The 19,018-nt window shown below is 39.9% G+C and overlaps 1 protein-coding gene and 1 non-coding gene across 3 annotated transcripts; one reads left to right on the top strand and one right to left on the bottom strand.

Moving 5' to 3' along the window:
• Nucleotides 1-3,762: 3,762 nt before the first annotated feature.
• Nucleotides 3,763-3,894, bottom strand: LOC142452153 (small nucleolar RNA SNORA5). Its single transcript, XR_012785191.1, has one exon. It is a non-coding gene; the product is annotated as a small nucleolar RNA SNORA5 (small nucleolar RNA).
• A 1,862-nt stretch (nucleotides 3,895-5,756) lies between these two features.
• OLR1 (oxidized low density lipoprotein receptor 1) lies at nucleotides 5,757-17,237 on the top strand. Of its 2 annotated transcripts, XM_075553099.1 has the most exons (6): nucleotides 5,757-5,832; nucleotides 9,478-9,579; nucleotides 10,961-11,206; nucleotides 15,226-15,365; nucleotides 15,673-15,788; nucleotides 16,049-17,237. In XM_075553099.1, exons 1-6 carry the CDS (start codon nucleotides 5,757-5,759, stop codon nucleotides 16,197-16,199), a joined length of 831 nt encoding a protein of 276 aa, XP_075409214.1. In that variant the 3' UTR covers nucleotides 16,200-17,237. The 2 variants fall into 2 exon arrangements, with proteins under 2 accessions (XP_075409214.1, XP_075409213.1); XM_075553098.1 differs by lacking the exons at nucleotides 15,226-15,365; nucleotides 16,049-17,237 and having other exon boundaries at nucleotides 15,673-15,746.
• The last annotated feature ends 1,781 nt before the right edge of the window (nucleotides 17,238-19,018 follow it).

The raw sequence follows: 19,018 nt of genomic DNA on the forward strand, positions 1-19,018 counted from the left end.
ATGCCTGCCAGTGTTACGTGGGAGGGAAAAAGAAGGCAAATCACTCACTAGAGGGTGGATACATATTAACTTGGGTGAAGGAGAAGGCCAAGAACCAATAGCTAAGAAAGGAGCCCATTTGCTTTTGTTAGGTTTAAATACAGAAAAGCCAAAAAAAATTTTTAGTGCAGGATGGAGGAGACAAATCAACAAAGGGCTCATACATAACAACCATGATATGTTGCGGACCCGTTGTACATCGGGTTGCTGAGTCTGAACTGAATCTATGGTGCCTAACAACAAACAACATCAACATATTTATATAATTGGGCAGCGGAAGTAGGGAGACAGTGACATTTTCATAATAGAAGAATCCATAGCCTACTTTTTGCGAGACTTGTAACTTAATTGAGATGATTTGCAATATGTGGAATCGCAAACCAGTACAGTAACTGCTAGACATAAAATGAGGAGAGAAAAGAAATGCCAATTCTAACTGTAGATGTTTAAGAAAAGAGAAAAAGTCGGGGTTCCCACTGAACGATAGCCTCGGTCCAAGAGCAGATAGTTCTGATAATATGTCTGTTCCATACTCACCCTCATGAAATGATCATGGAAGGAAAAGGTGCTACAGCAACGTGTGGTGAAGAAAGCAGATGGTGCCCGGCTATCACTTGGAATAGTGCCTGGGGTCTTAAAGACCTGTATCCAACCAAGCAACCATCTAAGTGACATGTCAAATAAGTCCCTCCGAAAAAATACACCAGCTTATGTGATCAAATTATGACAATAACAAAATCCAAAAATGACAAAGGGAGCTGAAATTGTGAACACAAAATTTATCGATGGCCATGGAGGAGAGTGGGAACCCAAAACCTATTTGCAGAGTTCCTAGTCAGATTAAGCCACTGGCAGATCCCCGCTGGCCACAAGGCAAGTGTCTGGAATAGCTTTACTATCAGAAAAACATGATTATCATCTTAACTATGCAGGATCAAACTTCATAGTTGGTCAGTTATTTCACGCACGTGCCATGACAAAAATGTCTTTATTGCCTTTTTAAAATAGTGATGGCTGTCTTTTCTTTCTTACTCATTATTTGCATTTTCATCTTTATATATTATTGTATCCTTACTACTTAAATAAAAAAGTTTCTTTTGCAGAGCAGATGATTTTAGTGAAATCCGACTTCTCGTTTTCTTTCATGGATGGTACTATTGAAACTATTATCTAAAACTCTCCTAAAGACCTTTTGTAATTTTTGCACTAAGGTCAATGATCCACGTTGAATGAAAATTTATTAAAGGTTTTAGATTCCAGTTGTATATGAATGTCTCATTATGAAAAAGTGGACATCTGGATGAAAAAAAAATATCTTCCTTCATTGAATTACCTCTGCTCGTTTGTCAAAGATCATTTGACCATCCTGCTGTAAATCTATTTCTGGATTAATTTGTTCCATTGCTCTATTTATTGTCTTTTTAAAAAAGTCTGAAGTTTGTCCTTTTCCACACATAGATCTGTATTTATTATTTTTTTTGACTTGTAGCCAAGTATTTCATCATCCTAGAGCTATGGTAAATGGTTGTTTTAATTTTAGTTCCAATTGTCCATATTAACTTTGTATATGTGGCCTTTCTATTAGCTCCAGGATTTGTGTATGTGTGTGCAAATCATGTCATCTGTGAATAAAGGCAGCTTCATTTTCACAAAAAAGAAAGAAAGAAAGACAAAGAAGCAACATTATAATTGAAGTTTGGGTTTTCAACCAATTTGTGGCTGCTCAATGAACCCCTAAAGTCAAGGGTGAATCATGCTCTCTGGGTCCTGTGAGTGAAGTGTGAAAAGCATATCAAAAATCAAAGGAATCAATCTGAACCTTAGAACTTCTCTGAAGAACATGTTTTTCTCTGGCACTTAGATACATGCCTGCAGAAGAGTCCCAGTGGTTTAAATGTTCAGCTGCTCATGAAAGGCTGCTGGTTTGAAGCCACACTTCACTGCTCTGTGGGAGAGAGAGGCGACAGCCTGCTGCCATAAAGAGGTATAGCTTTGGAGGTAGTTTTATTCCACCCTAGAGGGTTTTATGAGTTGGAATTGATTTGACAACAGTGGTTGTTTTTTTGGTGGGGTGGGAGGGGGGGTGGGGGGAGTTGGTTTGTGTAGTCCAGATGTTTTAAGCCTATCTACTGTTGCGTATTTTTCTCAGAAAATTATGAAACAGTTTATCAGGATTCAGCATTCTCACATGAAATTTCTACCATATATATTTCACCAATTGAAGATTATCTTAATCCTCTAGATTGGGGGTCAGCAAACTGAGGCCTGCGAGCTTTATCTTGCTCTTTCGGTGTGTATGTGTCTCTGAAGTAAAATTGGAACATTGTAACATATTATTGAGATAATGGTGACTTCATTTGTTGTACATATATATTCATGGCTTTCAAATAATTTTTAAATTGTTCTGAGGGACAGGATTGATATTTCTGTCTCAAAGTTTACCCTCTCCTGCTCTAGAATATAGATGGCATTCAAAATGAGTCACAGCAGAGAATGATAGTATATCCTCTTCATTGTTTCAATATGATGCTAGTATTTTAAAGTATTAATTCATTAATGAAAAGATCCTGCGATCCCATTTATGTGAAAGTCAGTATAGCGAGTCCTAAGGAAAGGAATCCAGAATGGCCCTCTATTTAGTTCCTTGGTTCCCCCCCTTGCATCGAGAGGACAGGGTTTGAGCTGTTGGGTCAGGATGTGCACCTGTCAGAATAGATACAGGAAGTTTTCACCTGACACCACTCTCTGTGCTCAGTGTAAACAGGGCTCAATTCTTTGGGAGATGCATCTGTACAAGGAACAGCTCTTGGGTTGCAACTTGCAGTTAAATTTACTGGCAGAGACTCCTCATATCGACAGTGTCTTGAGTTCTGCGTCCTTGACAAAATTGCTGATGCTCTTGCTTGGTGCAATTGTCTTTTACCCCAGGCAGGTAATTGAAAACGCTTTGCTTTTTTTCCTTTGTTTTTGTTTTAAATTTGTGTGCCTTTTGTTTATTTGATTTTGTTGTTATTGGTCTTGGGGTGTTTTGTTTTTGTCATAATACAGCCAACATATAAATCAGAGTCCTTCATAGCCTAGGGACAAGCAGATGGATTATGGGTTCCCGCTTAACTCTAGCCCAAACCCAAGAGCAGTTCGTTCTGATATCATGGCCCTGCTCACTACTTGCCTTCATGAAATGATCACTGAAGGTAAGGGTGCTATGCAGCAGGTGCTGAAGAAAGCAGATGGCGCCTGGCTATCATTCACAGTAGTGTCTAGGCTCTTAAGGGCTTGTATTCAAAGAAACAGCCATTTAGGTGAGGCATCAAGTATGTCCATGTTGAAAAAGCATATCAGCCTGTGTGATCCAAAGATGACAATAACAAAATCCAAAAAGGATGTAGGGAATAGGATCAGAGCTTAGATCATGAACATCCAATTTGTAGAAGGCTATGGAGGACTGGGAGCCCCAAACCCACCTGGAGAGGATCCAGTCAGATTGAGCCTCTGGCAGAACGCCTCTAGTTACAGGCAAGGGGCTCAAACAGCTTTACTGTCAGACAGAGTATTTAGACTTGATTATGGTGGATCAAAGGTGCTTATTGGACCTCCCTCTTGACGCAAGCTGATTTTGAACTGGGTTCAAGAATTTCTTGCTTGTTCCATAACAAAAAAAAAGCTTTTAAAATATTTATGGTGGTTTTTTATTTCTTACTCATTATTTGTATTTTTTTCCCTCAATGTCTGTAACAAAATTTATCCCTGAGCCTCAGCAGAGGAACAGGGCCCATGAGTTACAGTGTCTCTGGGGCAGCTTTTGGGTCAGTGCCTGCTATGGGTGGGGCAGACACTGAATTTGACTCAGCTGTAAATTATTTGTATTTTTATCTTTAAATTATTATGATTTTCTCATTACCATTTTATTTTGTTTTTCATTTGTTTCTGTTGAGTTTCCCAATTTGTGAAGCAGAGGAGTTGATGCATAGAGATGCAATGATTTATTCGGGATGTGAAAGGGAGGTGGGGACGGGAGGGGATTTGGGAGCAATCAATGAATGCGGGAGGTGGGAGAAAGCAGTAGAAATGGTTGTGATGATGTATGTACAACTCATTAGAAAAGTGATTTAACCATAGAAGTGTATGCTATGTGAGTATTATATCAGGAAAACTACAAGAAAGAAAGAAAGAAAGAAAGAAAGAAAGAAAGAAAGAAAGAAAGAAAGAAAGAAAGAAAGGAAATGAGGCCAATTTGGACCAATGGTTACCATGGGTGAAGGGGAAAGGTTGTTGCTAGGAGCATTGAGTGTATGCAATGGTAGTGGAATAATTTGGGAAAGGATATCAATAATGGGTTGAACAATACTGAGAGTATAATTGATGGCACTGAAGTATCCAGGTAGAAGTTGCGGAATTGTAGCGTGTTTATTGTTTATAGTTTTGCCACAATTAGAATATATATATTCTAATTGCAAGTCTTCTTTCTATGATGGAATTCTTGAATTGTATGGCCTGTGGATGAAGTGCTAAGACAACGGCTTAAAAAGCAAAGTTAGCATCGTGACTACATTTTTTTTATTGTACATGTATTCAGTCAAGCTTGCATGCACGCACTCACAGTGGGGAGAAGGGGGGCGGGAGCGCGAGTGATAATAAAACACTGATTTGTTTTGTTACTTTATTGGACTAAGCTTTACTTGTTCTAGCTGTGCTTTTTTTTTTGGAAGGAGAAAGGTGGGGCATAGTTGGTTGCAAACCATGTGACTAGAGAAAACTTTAATACCGATAGGCTATTTTCTGTTTAGTCTTAGATACTTTAGGTGCACAGAAAACAGAGATTACAGAAAACCTAGGAAGGAGGAGAGATGGAATCCTGGTTAGACTGTCAATAACTCTTTGCCCTTGAATTTTTAACTCACAGCACCCCAATTGAACAGAGCAGCTTATCACAACAGAAAATCTGAACAGACACGTATTGCAAACCCTCACCCAAGAAGCTGATGGGTTGAAATCTCTGACTTTCTTTTAGCAGCTGAACCAATATGCCACCAGGGCTTCTGAGTTGATTTTTCCTAGCTTTCTAGATTTATTTATTAATTGTTAGCTACTCGCCCCTTATTTTTTATTGCCATATGATATCACAAGTTAATATTCAAAACACTAAAAAACCATCATAGCTGTAAATAGTTCACTTCAAATCATACATGAGTCATTGCAAATTTCCTAAACCTATCACTGATTAAAACAATATAAATGAAATAAGAAAACACGAGGCTTATAAAAAGTACCACATAGAGATAATCGTCTACAGAGAAATAAATAAACAAGCAAATAATATCATTGAGATTAAATAATTGGATGCCAATACAAACAAACTCTTCCACATATTTGGATGTAATTTAATCCCTTGGAATGGTGCTTTTTTTTAAAATCTGAAAAGCGTGTAAATCTGCTCTTCTACTACTCATGGAAAGTACAATTTTCCCTTTCATAAATTAGGGAAATATCCTGAAACAGCATCACCACTTTCCCCACCTGCAACAGACATACCCAAGTACTTGCGTCAGCCAACTTCCCAATATGAAGCAAGCCCTCCCTTCCTCCGGCGATTGAGTCATTCTCCTGTTAGATAACAAAAGCCGCTGAAATACTCCAGCAGAGGCTCACACCGTGCATTTCAGTCTGCCAAAGTCCTGGGACAGCTTCACTCTCTCCGCGTTGGCATGAGTTTGGAAATGAATTGTGACGACCTCAAAATCAAGACGATGCAGGACCAGCCGGAGCAGAGGCTAAATGCAAGGAAAGCAAGAGGTATGAGGGGGTCCATGAATATGTACAGGGGCAGCATTTCACTTTCTTCTTAAAAATATAAGTTCATTCAAAAAATGGGATTAGAATGCGTAAAGACCTTAGGATGGGAAAATGTAGTAAAAGTCACATTTACTTTGTAAAAAGCCAGTAAAATATAATGAGGATGATTTTGATGATGAATGAACATGTATATAGCAGACGATCATGATAAAATTTTATTGAGAATTTACTATGGGCTATGTTCTGTGCTAAGGGGCTGTCGGGCACTGTGGCTGCCCCCTTGTTGCTAATAAAGGTCAGAGTTTCCAATCCACCAGCTACTCTGTGGGAGAGAGATGTGACAGTCGTCTTGCATGAAGAATCCAATCTTAGAAACCCTGTAACAAGCCCACTGCCATTGAGTTCACTCTCATTCATAGTGAGCCTTTCTAATTGGAAACCTGTGGGACAGTTCTATTCTGTCCTACTGGCATCACTCTTAGTCACAATCCATGTGATCACAGTGGCTTTGATTTTGATATGTTCAATCCTACTAATTTTACATGATTTACCTCTCTGAATCTTCACCTTTTGAGACAAGCACAATTATTATCTCCTTTGTTAACAGAGGCAAAGTGGGGATCAGGAAGATTATTATGTCATCAGTTAATGTCAGAACTAATATTGTACGACAAATATCCATAATCTAATCCATCAGAAGATTCAGGAAAACTGGAATCCACCCAATGTATATAATGATAATGTTTACATTTGACCTGAACCAAAAGGTCGGGAAAGTGATATAATGATGATTTGCATAATAGTGTTCTTAAATCAGTGACAATCCCGTAATACCTTCTGAATTCTTGAAAGTGGATCAAATGTTATTCACTATGGTTCAGCAAAATTTTTATTTTAGTGTTTCCCAATTCTTTGAAAAAACATGATTTCTGCTTGGCACATACAGTTCTTGAACTGTTAAATATGTATTAATGAATAATCCCAGCCTCACAAACAATATGGACAAATTGCCGATTATTCCCTATCCATTCTGAAAAAAGGAATGAGATACAAGAAAGGGGCGAGAGGCATCCGGGTAAAGGAATTCTAAATCATGTCCTCCTAGACTATACAAACTTTGTTTTTTCCTCAGTAGGACAAAGAAACGTGAGCATAGCGTGACTTAACATTTGAACTGAGGACTTGATTTTTTATTTAAAATTAGGACCAGCATTTCTAGGGCTGCAAGTTAACAATAGTCATTTATTTGTCATTCATTCATTTATTCACACAGTAAAAAGTAAGTGCCTGACTTTCACCTCAGTTAAGAAATTGATTCTCCTCTCTGAATCCCAGTTAAGTTAGGTATCTCCCAAAAAGGCCCCAGTTACTTTCTCTCTGTAACAACATGAGTGAGGGAGGGAAGTTGGACTAGGAAGGAGAGAGGATCAAAGGCGGCCTGTAGAAAATGGAACACGGGCCTTTCCTGCACAGATGTAGGTCCAATGAGCTTTGCTAAAGATCGAGAAATTTTATTCGTCAAATGGGATGGACCTAGTTGATATCCTATAATATGGACTGACCATTGACAAGAAGAAAATCATTATTTCAAAGATTTACGCAGGGATATTTGTCCCTGAGGTGAGAATTAGGCCATTACTTACAAGACTGCTTCTTTTAATTTATAAGTCTTCTATTTATTTATAAGACTTCTTCTCTACCAACTTGTCACTCTAGAGTATATGCTGACAAACTAATTTGTTGGGCCCACCACCCCCTTTTTCAGAAAATAAAAATTAAAAAATTTACTCAGTGCCCCCTTGCACTCAGAAAGGTTTGCACTATAGCCCATATTGCAGGATAAAGTGTAGCGATCTGATTTTACAGCCTTCCTGGATCTTTCCAATGTACCTGACACCCCACCTTGAGGGGGCGATATATCCCTCTCTGGGAAACACTGCTCTGAAGTCTAAATCACTGTTTAGAGGTTCAGTAAATGAATTATATTCTCCCCTGTAAAACCTTCTATTTGGTTTGTTATCATTTTTAGTATAAAACACTAAGAAAGTGCTTTTTTTGATAAATAAATTTATTGATACATTTAGTCAACATACATAATTGACCTGAAACGTCCCAAGAGAAGGATAACTTTTAAAACCACTCTATAAAAGTGGTTTTTCCAGGACAGTACACTAAATGTAACCTCGCCTACCTCAACTAGCCAGGAAGCAAGGGGAGAACTAAAGATAAGGAGTAGTATGCCCAGTATGCCCAGCTCACCTTGGCAGAATCCAGTGCTGTAAACACCTAAAAATTCTGTAGCTATATTGACTTGTAGAACACATGTGCACAGTAAATTTTGTGATGTGATGTTTCCAGTTATGGAGACAGTGGCATTTGGATTAAAGACGTTTATGTGGGTCTTAGAATGCGGGTCTTAAGATCCATATGTCTCACAAGGTGAGGAAGCTGAATTCATAGTGCATGCAGTTTTCCTGCAGAGTAAATGAAATGCACATTCTTGTAGAGGTGGAACACATCATTAACCCATTGCATTAACCCGAGGTGTTTCTAACTCATAGGAGGCTAGAGGGCAGAATAGAATTGCCTCACAGGGTTTCCAAGATTGAAAATCTTTGTGGATGCCAACTGGCACATCTTTCTTCCATGAGCAGCTGGTAGCTTTGAGTCTTAGAGTCCGTGGCCAATTGCTTCACCACTGGGCCATCGGGGCTTCTAACATGATTGTTGCTGTTGTTGTCAGGTGCCATCTAGTGGGTTCTGCTGCATAGTGACCCTGTGCCCAACCGAATGAAACAGTCTGGTGCCATCCTCACCCTTGTTCTGTCTGAGCCCATTGGTGCAGCCACTGGGTCAATTCATCTCCTTGAGACTTTCCTTCATTTTGGTTGACCATCCCTGTGGCCAAGTATGATGTCCTTCTGCAGGGATAGTTTTGTATCTGTCTGTGACATGATTTAACTGATCTTATCACGAGAGTGACTTTCTTCTTTGTAACAACAACTGTTAGGAAATGATGGAAAGGGGACCAAGGGAATCTCAGCGTCTCATTGCTATACCTATTTTTGTCATTAGCCCCACACTTTCAGCTGTCATTTTAATAGAATAAATATTGAATGGCAGGGCATTATGGATCGAGGCACAACTGGTTGATTACACAATTATAGTTTCTTTGATTGACATTGATGTATGATGCCGTTTATAAAATACATTGTATATGTGTATGTGTGTGTGCATGTGTGGATGCAGGCAAGCAAAGACGCACACGGCATATCTTGAAGGCTCAGGCTCTCTGCCTGTGCACGAGGGTGCCTTCGACTGCACTGGGGGCTGTTGGAGGAATCGCTGTAAGGAGAGTAGACAGGGCTCAGCCTTATCCGACGTTTCGCATCAGGCATTTTTTCGAATCTCAGCTCTTAAATGTACTGGCTGCGCGTGTGATAAAGGGATGTTTACTTGAAATCTAAAGCTGCTCATAGCTTTTCCCTATCAGGTGAATAACCAATTATCAGGAGAACGAGTGGGAGGCCTAAAAGGAAGGGAAGGGAGGCCCCAAGCACAGGCAGGAGCAAAGAATAGTTTAGCCAATGACGCTCTGGTTCCCGTACTTTCCTGCTGCACTGGCTTTGTTTTATGTCACTGTAGGCCCTCCTTTTCTTTCTTCGCGATGGTGGTGCCTGGCGACTGTGACCCTGGGGATCCTTTGCCTGGGATTACTGGTGACTCTTATAATTCAGAAACTGCAATGTAAGTGCTGAAACAGGGAAATGGGAGAAAATATTAACAACGGCTACGAAACACTGCTTATCAATTGGTTGCATCATAATTGAGAAGCCGCCTCGACTGAGATACATTTTAGGCAAAAACAATTTGAGAACATGGGAAGGTGACTTGGCTCAGTGTTCTCATTTCTCAAAAGAACAGCAGCCTGGAGACTGTGAACGGCAGACTGGTGGGGGACAGCTCATCTGAAGCTGCCAGTCCACAAGATCACCTACCTGAAAGACCCCAAAGTGAAAGAAACTCCACTGAGCTCTAAATTCAAAATGTTAAGTTTTGATAGAGAGGTTTCAACCCAGCTTACAAAGGAAGAACCAAAGCAGAACCTTATTCAATAAATATAAGATTTTAAACCAAAATAACCTCAAGTTTATTATACTATTATTTAGGCAAAAGAGGGCATTGATGGGGAACGAAATGGAAAGGAGGCCCAGAATGGCTAGGAGAGACTCTTCCCCTCTACCTATGGCTGGAAGTGGTGGCTGTGGGTTCTTTGGACGATATGGGGTCCAAGGACAGTCAAAGGACTTAGAGAGTTCTCCATCGCTGTTCAAGGTCATGAAACCTTTTTTAAAAATGTAAGTAAACACATCGAGTTTTAAACACATGATTTGCACTGAGGATTAGAACAGTGTACAACATGGTCACATCCAGCCTGCAAGCACAGGGTTTGTTTTGCACTGAATCTGCCTGCTTCTAACACCAGGAGATTAGACTCTAAATCTTTGTTGCCCGCTTGATTTCACAATTTTCATTCCATCTCCACCCTGCCTAAAATATGCTGTTGCAAAAAAGAAAACAAGGTTTTTTTTGGACTAGTGTGATACATCCACTTCTAATTCTGCGTGGGTGAGTGTCTCCAAAGAGGGGTGTCACAACTCTGAAATAAAAGTAGGAAGTCTGAAAGGGGAGACGGAATGAGAGGAGAGGTAGTTAAAGGTGACAGAGAATAAGCTACTAATGGCCATTCAGACTAATCGCCACTGAGTCCAGGTGGCATCTGAGTATTTCATATCATCTGCATTTTATTTATACCTCTGGCATACTCCTTATATTGCGATTACTTTTTTTATTGCGATTACTTTTAACTTATGTGTGACCATTAATAAAGAGTAAAATGCTGATGATTTGTCTAAACCCCGGTGGTTTGTTTAACACTAACACTTACAAATTGGAGGAATATTAAATGACTTTAAAACCCATAACTTCTGCTTCAATTTAGACCTCTTCCAAGCAACTGGTGTGCGGTCAAATGGTTGCATTTGGTTCTTTTCTGATATGTTTTGTCAAAATCCAGTGGGAAGGTTTCTTGAAGTTTAGGAAGAGTCTTAACTCCACTATGATTTAGTATCCCAGGCGCTCGATCTCCTAAAGCAGCAGCAAGAAAACATTACTCACCAGGAGAATATACTGGAGGGGCAGATGTTGGCCCAACAGCAGGCAGAAGAAGCTTCCCAGGAATCACAAAAGGAACTCAAAGATATCATAAAAACTCTTGCCGACAGACTGGATGAAAAAGCCACGAAGCTGACGGAAGTTCAAAATCAGAATCTGAATCTCCAAGAAGTTCTGAAGAGAGCAGCAAATTTTTCAGGTACACCAGAAGCTTCTCCTTTTCTTTCGTGAATGTTCTTAGGCGCAGGATTGGCACGTGGATATATGTTCCATTCCTCACTCCTAATGTTCTACACTAGCTTTCATTTTTTATTACCTACTCTGCCCTACCTTATGCCAAATCTTTTAACTATTTTATTTGATTAAGTTTTCCTTCCCTCAAGATCTTCTTCTTTTTCAAATTCAAGTTTTGAATTTTTTTTAATGGAAGAGCATTTTTATCGTCACCCTGACCATGGGTATATATTCCTTTCCATTATAATGTATTTCAGTTCCTGGGTTTCTTTTTCTACAGTGTAACCTTCATTCTGAGGACTCGCTATATCTACCTTCGTTCTTTGTTTTATTCTGTGGTACTGGTTTTTATAGCGCACCCCTCTGTCACTCGAAGCCCATGGATAGAGGTTGGATAGAGTGTCAGTCATATAATTCAGATTAGGCAGTGTGATAGCTTCAAGAAGTCACTTGATATGAGAAGGGTTAAATTGTTCAGAATTGCCTGAGTGGGACTCATAGTCTAGAAGGTAGATAGAAATTGGAAGGAATGATAATGCTAAAGGAAATGATCGTGTTACATCTGACATTTTTATAGAATCATTTAGTCTTTCTGCAGGGGGTAATTTTAATCCTAGAGAGAACCAAAGTGTAAGATGAAGCTATACCTTGACTAACTGACTTTAAGAATTATATTGCGTCCTTGAAAGTACATGAGTGAATGCCCTATTATTGACATTATTAACCCAACAGTAGCCAGGAGAGAATTCTTCTGTTTCTGTCTTGCAAAACTCAATATTTCATAGATGCCCATTCATTCATTTGATCGGTGAAAGGAGACACAGGTAAGTTCAATAACAACAATTAGTTTTGTATGAAGTTTGATAGATTATACATGTCTTCAATGTTTACAAATTCATTACTATCTTTAAAATAAATAAGACTTTCTAGAAAAAATGCTATTTATCATTTACTTAATCTCACTAAGACGAGATTTAGAAAGGAAATGAAAGGATATAGCATTTCCAAGAAAGCTTCAACAAAGGAGGCCTAATACTTACGGATAACACCACAAACCAAAACCCTTACTGCCATGAGCTGACTGACTCATCGCGACCTGTAGGAGGCGGTCGAGCTGCCCCCTAGTGCAGCGGTTCTCAACCTGTGGGTCACGACCCCTTTGGGGGTCTAACGACCCTTTCACAGGGGCCTCCAAAGACTATCGGAAAACACATAAATATTTCACAATATATAATTACATCTTGTTTTGTGATTAATCACTGTGCTTTAGTGATGTTTAATTATGTTCAATTTTAACAATGAAAATACACCCCGCCTCTTAGATAGTTACATGATTCATCACTAGCAAAATGACAGTGATGAAGTAGCAACAAAAATAACTTTACGGTTGGGAGTCACCGCCACATGAGGAACTGTATGAAAGGGTCGCGGCATGAGGAAGGTGGAGAATCACTGCCCTAGGCATTTGTGAGCCTGTAAATCTGTGCAATAGTAGAAAGCCCCGTTTTAATCCCATTGCCACGGAGACTGGCGGCTTGGAACTGCTGAACTTGCCACCAAGGCTCGCTCATACAGGAGGACAGGACGGCTTATAAAGGAGACATAGCTACATAGCTGTCAGGGATTCGTTATGCAGGCAGGTTTGTAAACCACCCCCTCCCCCCCATACACACACCCTTCAGTTGTATCAGATTAAATCTTTGTCACAACGGTTTTACACTCTTTTCCAGGCATGCCCAGTGTGAGCAGCATTTCGTCTATTGTTGAAAGATGTGTCAATACTGTATTCTCTTACCTGACCAAACCCACTTCCAGCATGCTGACTCAGACCAGCCCTTTGTAGGGAGGATTTCTGAGGCTGTATGGGTGCAGATAATGTCTTACTTTTCCCCCTGGGCCGTTACCTGACAAGGTCAGAGAAAGGTCCATTGCATGGAGCCGGTTTGAGAAGTCTCAGCTAATGATACTTACAACAATATCATATGTAAAAAATAGACCAATTTTCTCCTGCTTGAATCTTCTTTACTAACAAGTCTGCAGTCCAGCTAAGGAGGGAGACTGAGATGTTAGCCCCCCGGCCACGCCCCCTGTCGGTTATTTGAGGTCCTGCAGCTACTAACAGAATGGTTCAGAGCAAGCGACTTTACAGTTAGTACCAGGTTCGGTGGTGATTCTCAACCTTTTGTGTACAAAAACACGATAGCTTGTTAAATATAATATATTCCAGGTTTTCCCATGGTTCTGCATCCAAAAGGCCTTGAAGGGCAGACACGAAGAGATCCTCCTTCAAGGGCTTCAAACTCAGCAGTTTGAGAGGGAGTGCAGGGCAGTGGGTGAACATGGAGACTACCTAGGTTAGCTGCCCATTTCCCCTGTAAAAGATGAGCAAAATAACATAGAATCTGTCCCCTGGAATTGTTATGGGGTTCCATAACCTCACACACAGTGAGCACTCACGACAGTTTCTGGCACACAGTGAGTTGCTGTTTGTTAACGACAAACAGCTATTGATCAAATACGGGGAGCGTAAGCATCACATTTTGAGAGGTGCCTTTCTTGTCTTGTCATCACTTGGAAGCTCTGACCCGACTGTTCCTTTAGGCCCTGAAACCTATATTTGTCTTTCATTTATATAACATGATGGGCCCTGGCAAAGTAAAGTGTATGATGTTTTTATTCTCTGCTTTTACCTAGAATTATATACATCTATTCTTTCTCATTGCCTAATGCTTTCCTCTCTGATAAAACTTACTCTTCTAAAAATGTCTAGTGTTTTTATGCAACAATGAAAATCTTGCCATTCTCATGAATTTTCTTCTCTGAATTTTTTAATCTTTAGTCACAATGTAAACTAAAGGGTTTTGTTTCCTACTAAAGGAGGTCGCAAATGTTGCGAACACCCAGGAGGAGGATGGTGGTGGCGGTGGTGATAACAGTGCCGGGGATGGTTAGAATCAGTTGCGGGCTTGTAAATATATAAACATTGGTATAGTTTTGCTATTGCTTAAATCCTGAGTTAGATTTATTGGTCAGTCTTCGAATCTTGTTGCTGAAAATTTCTAACTATCTTTCTGAATGTTACATAAAAATGTCAAAGTCAATATTGTGAGACATATGTATAATAGTAACCATATTAAAAATCAAAGAGAAACCTAAAATAATTTAAAGAATACATTTGTCTCAATATATTCAAAATGCTGCCTTACCTCTGGAATCAGTATAAGATTTGTACATTCCTTCTTTCATACGAAATTTTGAAAGTCCGATGACTATTTAACATGTACATCGCATCTCAGTGTAGACTAGGCTCTTTCACCTGGTCAAGAGGCACATTTAGCTTTGATGATTGCCATTGATTTAATTCCAATACATGCTGCCTCTGCATGTAGAATAGAACTGCTCCATAGGTGTTTTAAGGCCACGGCCTCTTGAAAGTAAAGAGCTTCTGGGTAGATTTGAACTTCCAATCTTTCCGTTAGCACTTAACCATTTGTACCATCCAAGGAACCCTCACCTATAGCTACCATATCGGACAACACGAGACTAGAAGCAGAACAGTCACTATTAAAACTAATGTACATGATTAAAGGCCTTGAAATCTTAATATATATATAAACAACTTTTTAATGTCAGAACATTTATTTAATATCCATTCCCAAGCTCTCACATGACTACAGATATAATATTTGAAAAAAAAATTCAGATTCAAAATTATCTCTCATGCAAGTCCTACTTTTTAACAGGGGAAGTGAAAATGACAAACGAGAAGTAAATGCAGTTTACTAAAATCAGGTTGCTTTTCTTTTCTTCAACAACAAAAAAGGAGAAATAAAGACTAGGAAGCTACTTAAATATTGAATAGGCATCTGGGTAGAATAATCAAGAAGAGTTTGCTGTGTATGCAAGAACCTCACTGATGAAGAATGGACTACAGACGTCCTTTACTTAAGCATAACTCACTAAATGGGTCATCATATTTTCTAGGTCCTTGTCCAGAATACTGGCTCTGGCATGGAGAAAACTGTTACTTACTGTCCTCTAGCACCTTTAACTGGGAAAAGAGCCAAGAGAATTGCCTGTCTTTGAATGCCCATTTGCTGAAAATTAATAACACAAGTGATCTGGTGAGTTTTTTTTTTTTTTTTGGTTAGGTTGAAATGTTACTTTATAGGGAAATAGATTTGGTTTAGGCCTATGGGGTGGATGAGATCTCATTTGAGAGCCAGAATTCTAGCCTAGTCTGGTACTAATTATGTTCATGACCCTGGGTGGACAGATTATGTATTATCTTTGGACCTTGGTAAACGTTCTGTAAAACCATTGAGATCACAAAATTCCTTTTGCTTCTTTACTTTGGGGAATCTAGAGTTAACTGATCTGAAGTCACTATAGTGGCTGTGCCATCAATTTGGAAACCTTCCTCTTTTACAGGAATTTATCCAGAAAGCCAGTGCTCATTCCAGTTTCCCATTCTGGATGGGGCTGTCTCACAAGAAATCCAGTAACTCGTGGTTATGGGAGGATGGCTCCCCCTGGATGCCTGGTGTGTAAGTGTCCGATTCTTTGCTAAATCTGCCAATGAAGTTTGGCTGTGTTCTTTACAGAGGCTTCTTCTCACTAAATGGAAACATGGAGAATTTCCAAAAAGTCTACTTCCTACCTCTTTCACCTAAGAATGCACCCGTTTACCTACTCGGAGCTTTTCTTGAGTTTCTCTGCCCATACGTATTCCTGATTTGAAGTTTTCAGACAAGTTCCTCACCAAAGGTAGCAGTCAATCTAACTATTTGTCCCCTCCTGTCTACAGGTTTAGACTCCAGGGTGCTGTGTCCAAGACATACTCAGCAGGCACCTGTGCGTACATACAAAGGGGCATTGTTTACGCTGACAACTGCATTCTAGTCGCATTCAGTGTATGTCAGAAGAAGGCCAATCTACTGAGAGTCCCGTCAACTTGAAGGCGCTGAAGGAGAAGGAAGTCTTCACATTCTATTACAGAAATTAAGCTATCCCTCATCATTTAGGTGCAAACCCTGCACGTGCTGAGCCCAGATGCCTGCTACTAGCTGGCTGCAGAATTCATTAGCAGAGACTTAGGTTCCAACTGCCTGTCACTTTTATATCAAAAGTTTGTTAACCTGTTTCAAGCTGCCCTGCCTGTCTGCAATCCCCCTTCTCTTGTCTGTGTTTAAATCTTTCCGTTATCCTTTGCACCCACCCCTCTCTACCTCAGTGCCCTGCCTAGAAATGCACCAAGGACGCTCAGTGAGAACTTGCCCAACTGCGCACAGAGGGGAGGGAAAGAGGAAATGTGTGTGGGCAAGAGAGTACATGAAGAAATAAAAGAGAGGAAAGGCCACACTGAAATAAAGAGCTCCATGCTATTAAATTTCCACCACTCAGAGGTCGTTCTAGTGCAATGTAATGGCCAGATTTACTGTTTACACACATGATCACACACACAGCACCTGCATAGTTTAGGCGGGGAGACAGTTAGGGAAGTAAACCTAGCATTTTGGGTTGTGTTCTTAGGACACAACTAGATAAATGAGTCTACAGCCCACTCTCAGTTCCTGAATCAGATATTCTTTCCTAGTGTTCTCCTCCACCAAATAACATCAGCTTGGAGTTTGTATAACCTCTCACAACAGCGTTTGCAGCATCCTTCAGAATCATGCTCCTGATGTAAGAATTAAAAACAAAACAGCAACATATATATTTTTTCTTTTTCCTGAAAGTACACACTCCTTGTAGCAGAGTTCTTGTCAACTCTTGTTCAGTGTTGCTACAATTCACAGCAGGTAGGACAAAGAATAAAGACACTCATTTCTAGGATAAACTGAGCCAGGTGGGGAGATACCGCTGTACAGAAAACAATGTAATTAGAGTTCTCTCTGTTTCCCATGTTCCCACACCCTGCCCATCTCCCATCACAGACACTCTAAAGGGGGCATTCCCCCTTTGTTGCACATATGCTAACAGTTATCTTGTAAAAAAAAAAAAAGTGGTACCACCCCTAGGGAAGCAAGAGATTTTTAATATTTTTAAAATAACATTTTAATTGATGTATGACCGGCATATCATAAACTGCACATATTTGTGATGTGCTATTTGATGAGTTGGACACATATAAACCCTCTTGAAATCATTACCACAACCCAGACAGTAGCACCTCCATCAGCCCCCGAAGTCTTATCATGTTCTCCCTCAATCTCTTCAGACAACCACCGAAGTGCATTCTGTTTGCATTTGGTAGAGATGAATAAAAATGGAATCTTACAATAAATACATCTGTTGTTCACTTTCTTTCACCTGGTATAATTATTTTGAGAGTCTTTCATTTTCATGCTTATACTAATTTTTCTTTCTTTCAATGCTGAGTATTTTCTCTTCTAGGGATATCCCACAATTTGCTTATTCATCCACTTGCTGAGAGCGGTTGGATTGTTTTCGGTTTATGTCAATTACAAAGCTGCTGTGAACATGTGTGTGCGAGGCTACATGGACACAGGGTTTCTTTTCTCTTGGGTAAATGCCTAGGAATATAGTTCTGCTTTGTCACACGAGGCCACTATATGGCTCATAGTGGTGGATCTGCCAAAGAACATTCCAAAGCTATAACATGTTACACTCTCAGAGCACTATATGAAAGTCCTATTCCAATTCAGTCTTGCCAGTACTTACTTAATGTCATCAGTCTTTGCAATTTGATCTATTTTTAAATAGTTTTTTTCTTGAAAACTATGCATAGCAAAACATAAACCAATTCAATGTCAGTAGCATTGGTTACATTCTTCAAATTGTGTCACCATTCTTGCTATTCATTTTCAAATTATAATAATATAAACTCACTGCCCCCTAAGCCTTTTTTACAGCTGTTTTATTGGCACTCAATCCACACATCACACAGTTCAGTTCAATCATATCCAGAACTGCGCAATCATCATCACAATCGATTTCAGAACATCCTCTTTCTTTCTCCCCATCCCCATGATCAAATCCCCTCCAAAATGAGCCGTGCAACCCCCCTGAGCTGCAGTGCTCACCACCCCCATTCATTGTCCGCTCCTGAAATCCCCTCCCCCTATACATCCCCTAAGATTTTCATTTAAACCTATCAAGTTGCAATTTGGCCTCATATAGATATGTGTTATTCTGAGTTGACTAGAGAAACAAATTCATAGACACTCATGTGTGTATAAGAAAGAGCTTGATATACAAGAGCAATAGTACATTAATAAAGCTTGCCAGTTCCATGATGCTAACCTTCCTGACACAATCGCTGAAGACAAAGCGGGTTCATAAGCAAATGTGGTGATGAAAGCTGATGGTGCCTGGCTATCAAAAGTTATAGCATCTGGGGTCTTAATGGCTTGAAGGTAAACAAGTGGCCATCTAGCTCAGAAGCAACACCCATGGAAGAAGCACAACAGTCTGTATGATCACGAGGTGTCAAAGGGATCAGGTATCAGGCATCAACAGAAAAAACAAACAAACATAGCAATGTGAATGAGGGGAGTGTGGAGTGGAGACCCAAAGCCCACCTATAGTCAATTGGACATCCCATTACAGAAGGGTCACGGGGACGAGATGAGCCAGTCAGGGCACAGTGTAACAATGATGAAACATACAATTTTCTTCTAGTTCCTAAATGCTTCCTCCACCCCACTCCCCCCTACTATCATGATCCCAATTCTACCTTACAAATCTGGCTAGACCAGAGAATGTACACTGGTACAGATAGGAACTGGAAACACAGGGAATCCAGGATGGATGA

The sequence above is a fragment of the Tenrec ecaudatus genome, chromosome 6 (genome assembly GCF_050624435.1).
Source record: "Tenrec ecaudatus isolate mTenEca1 chromosome 6, mTenEca1.hap1, whole genome shotgun sequence".
NCBI classification, from domain to species: Eukaryota; Metazoa; Chordata; class Mammalia; order Afrosoricida; family Tenrecidae; genus Tenrec; species Tenrec ecaudatus.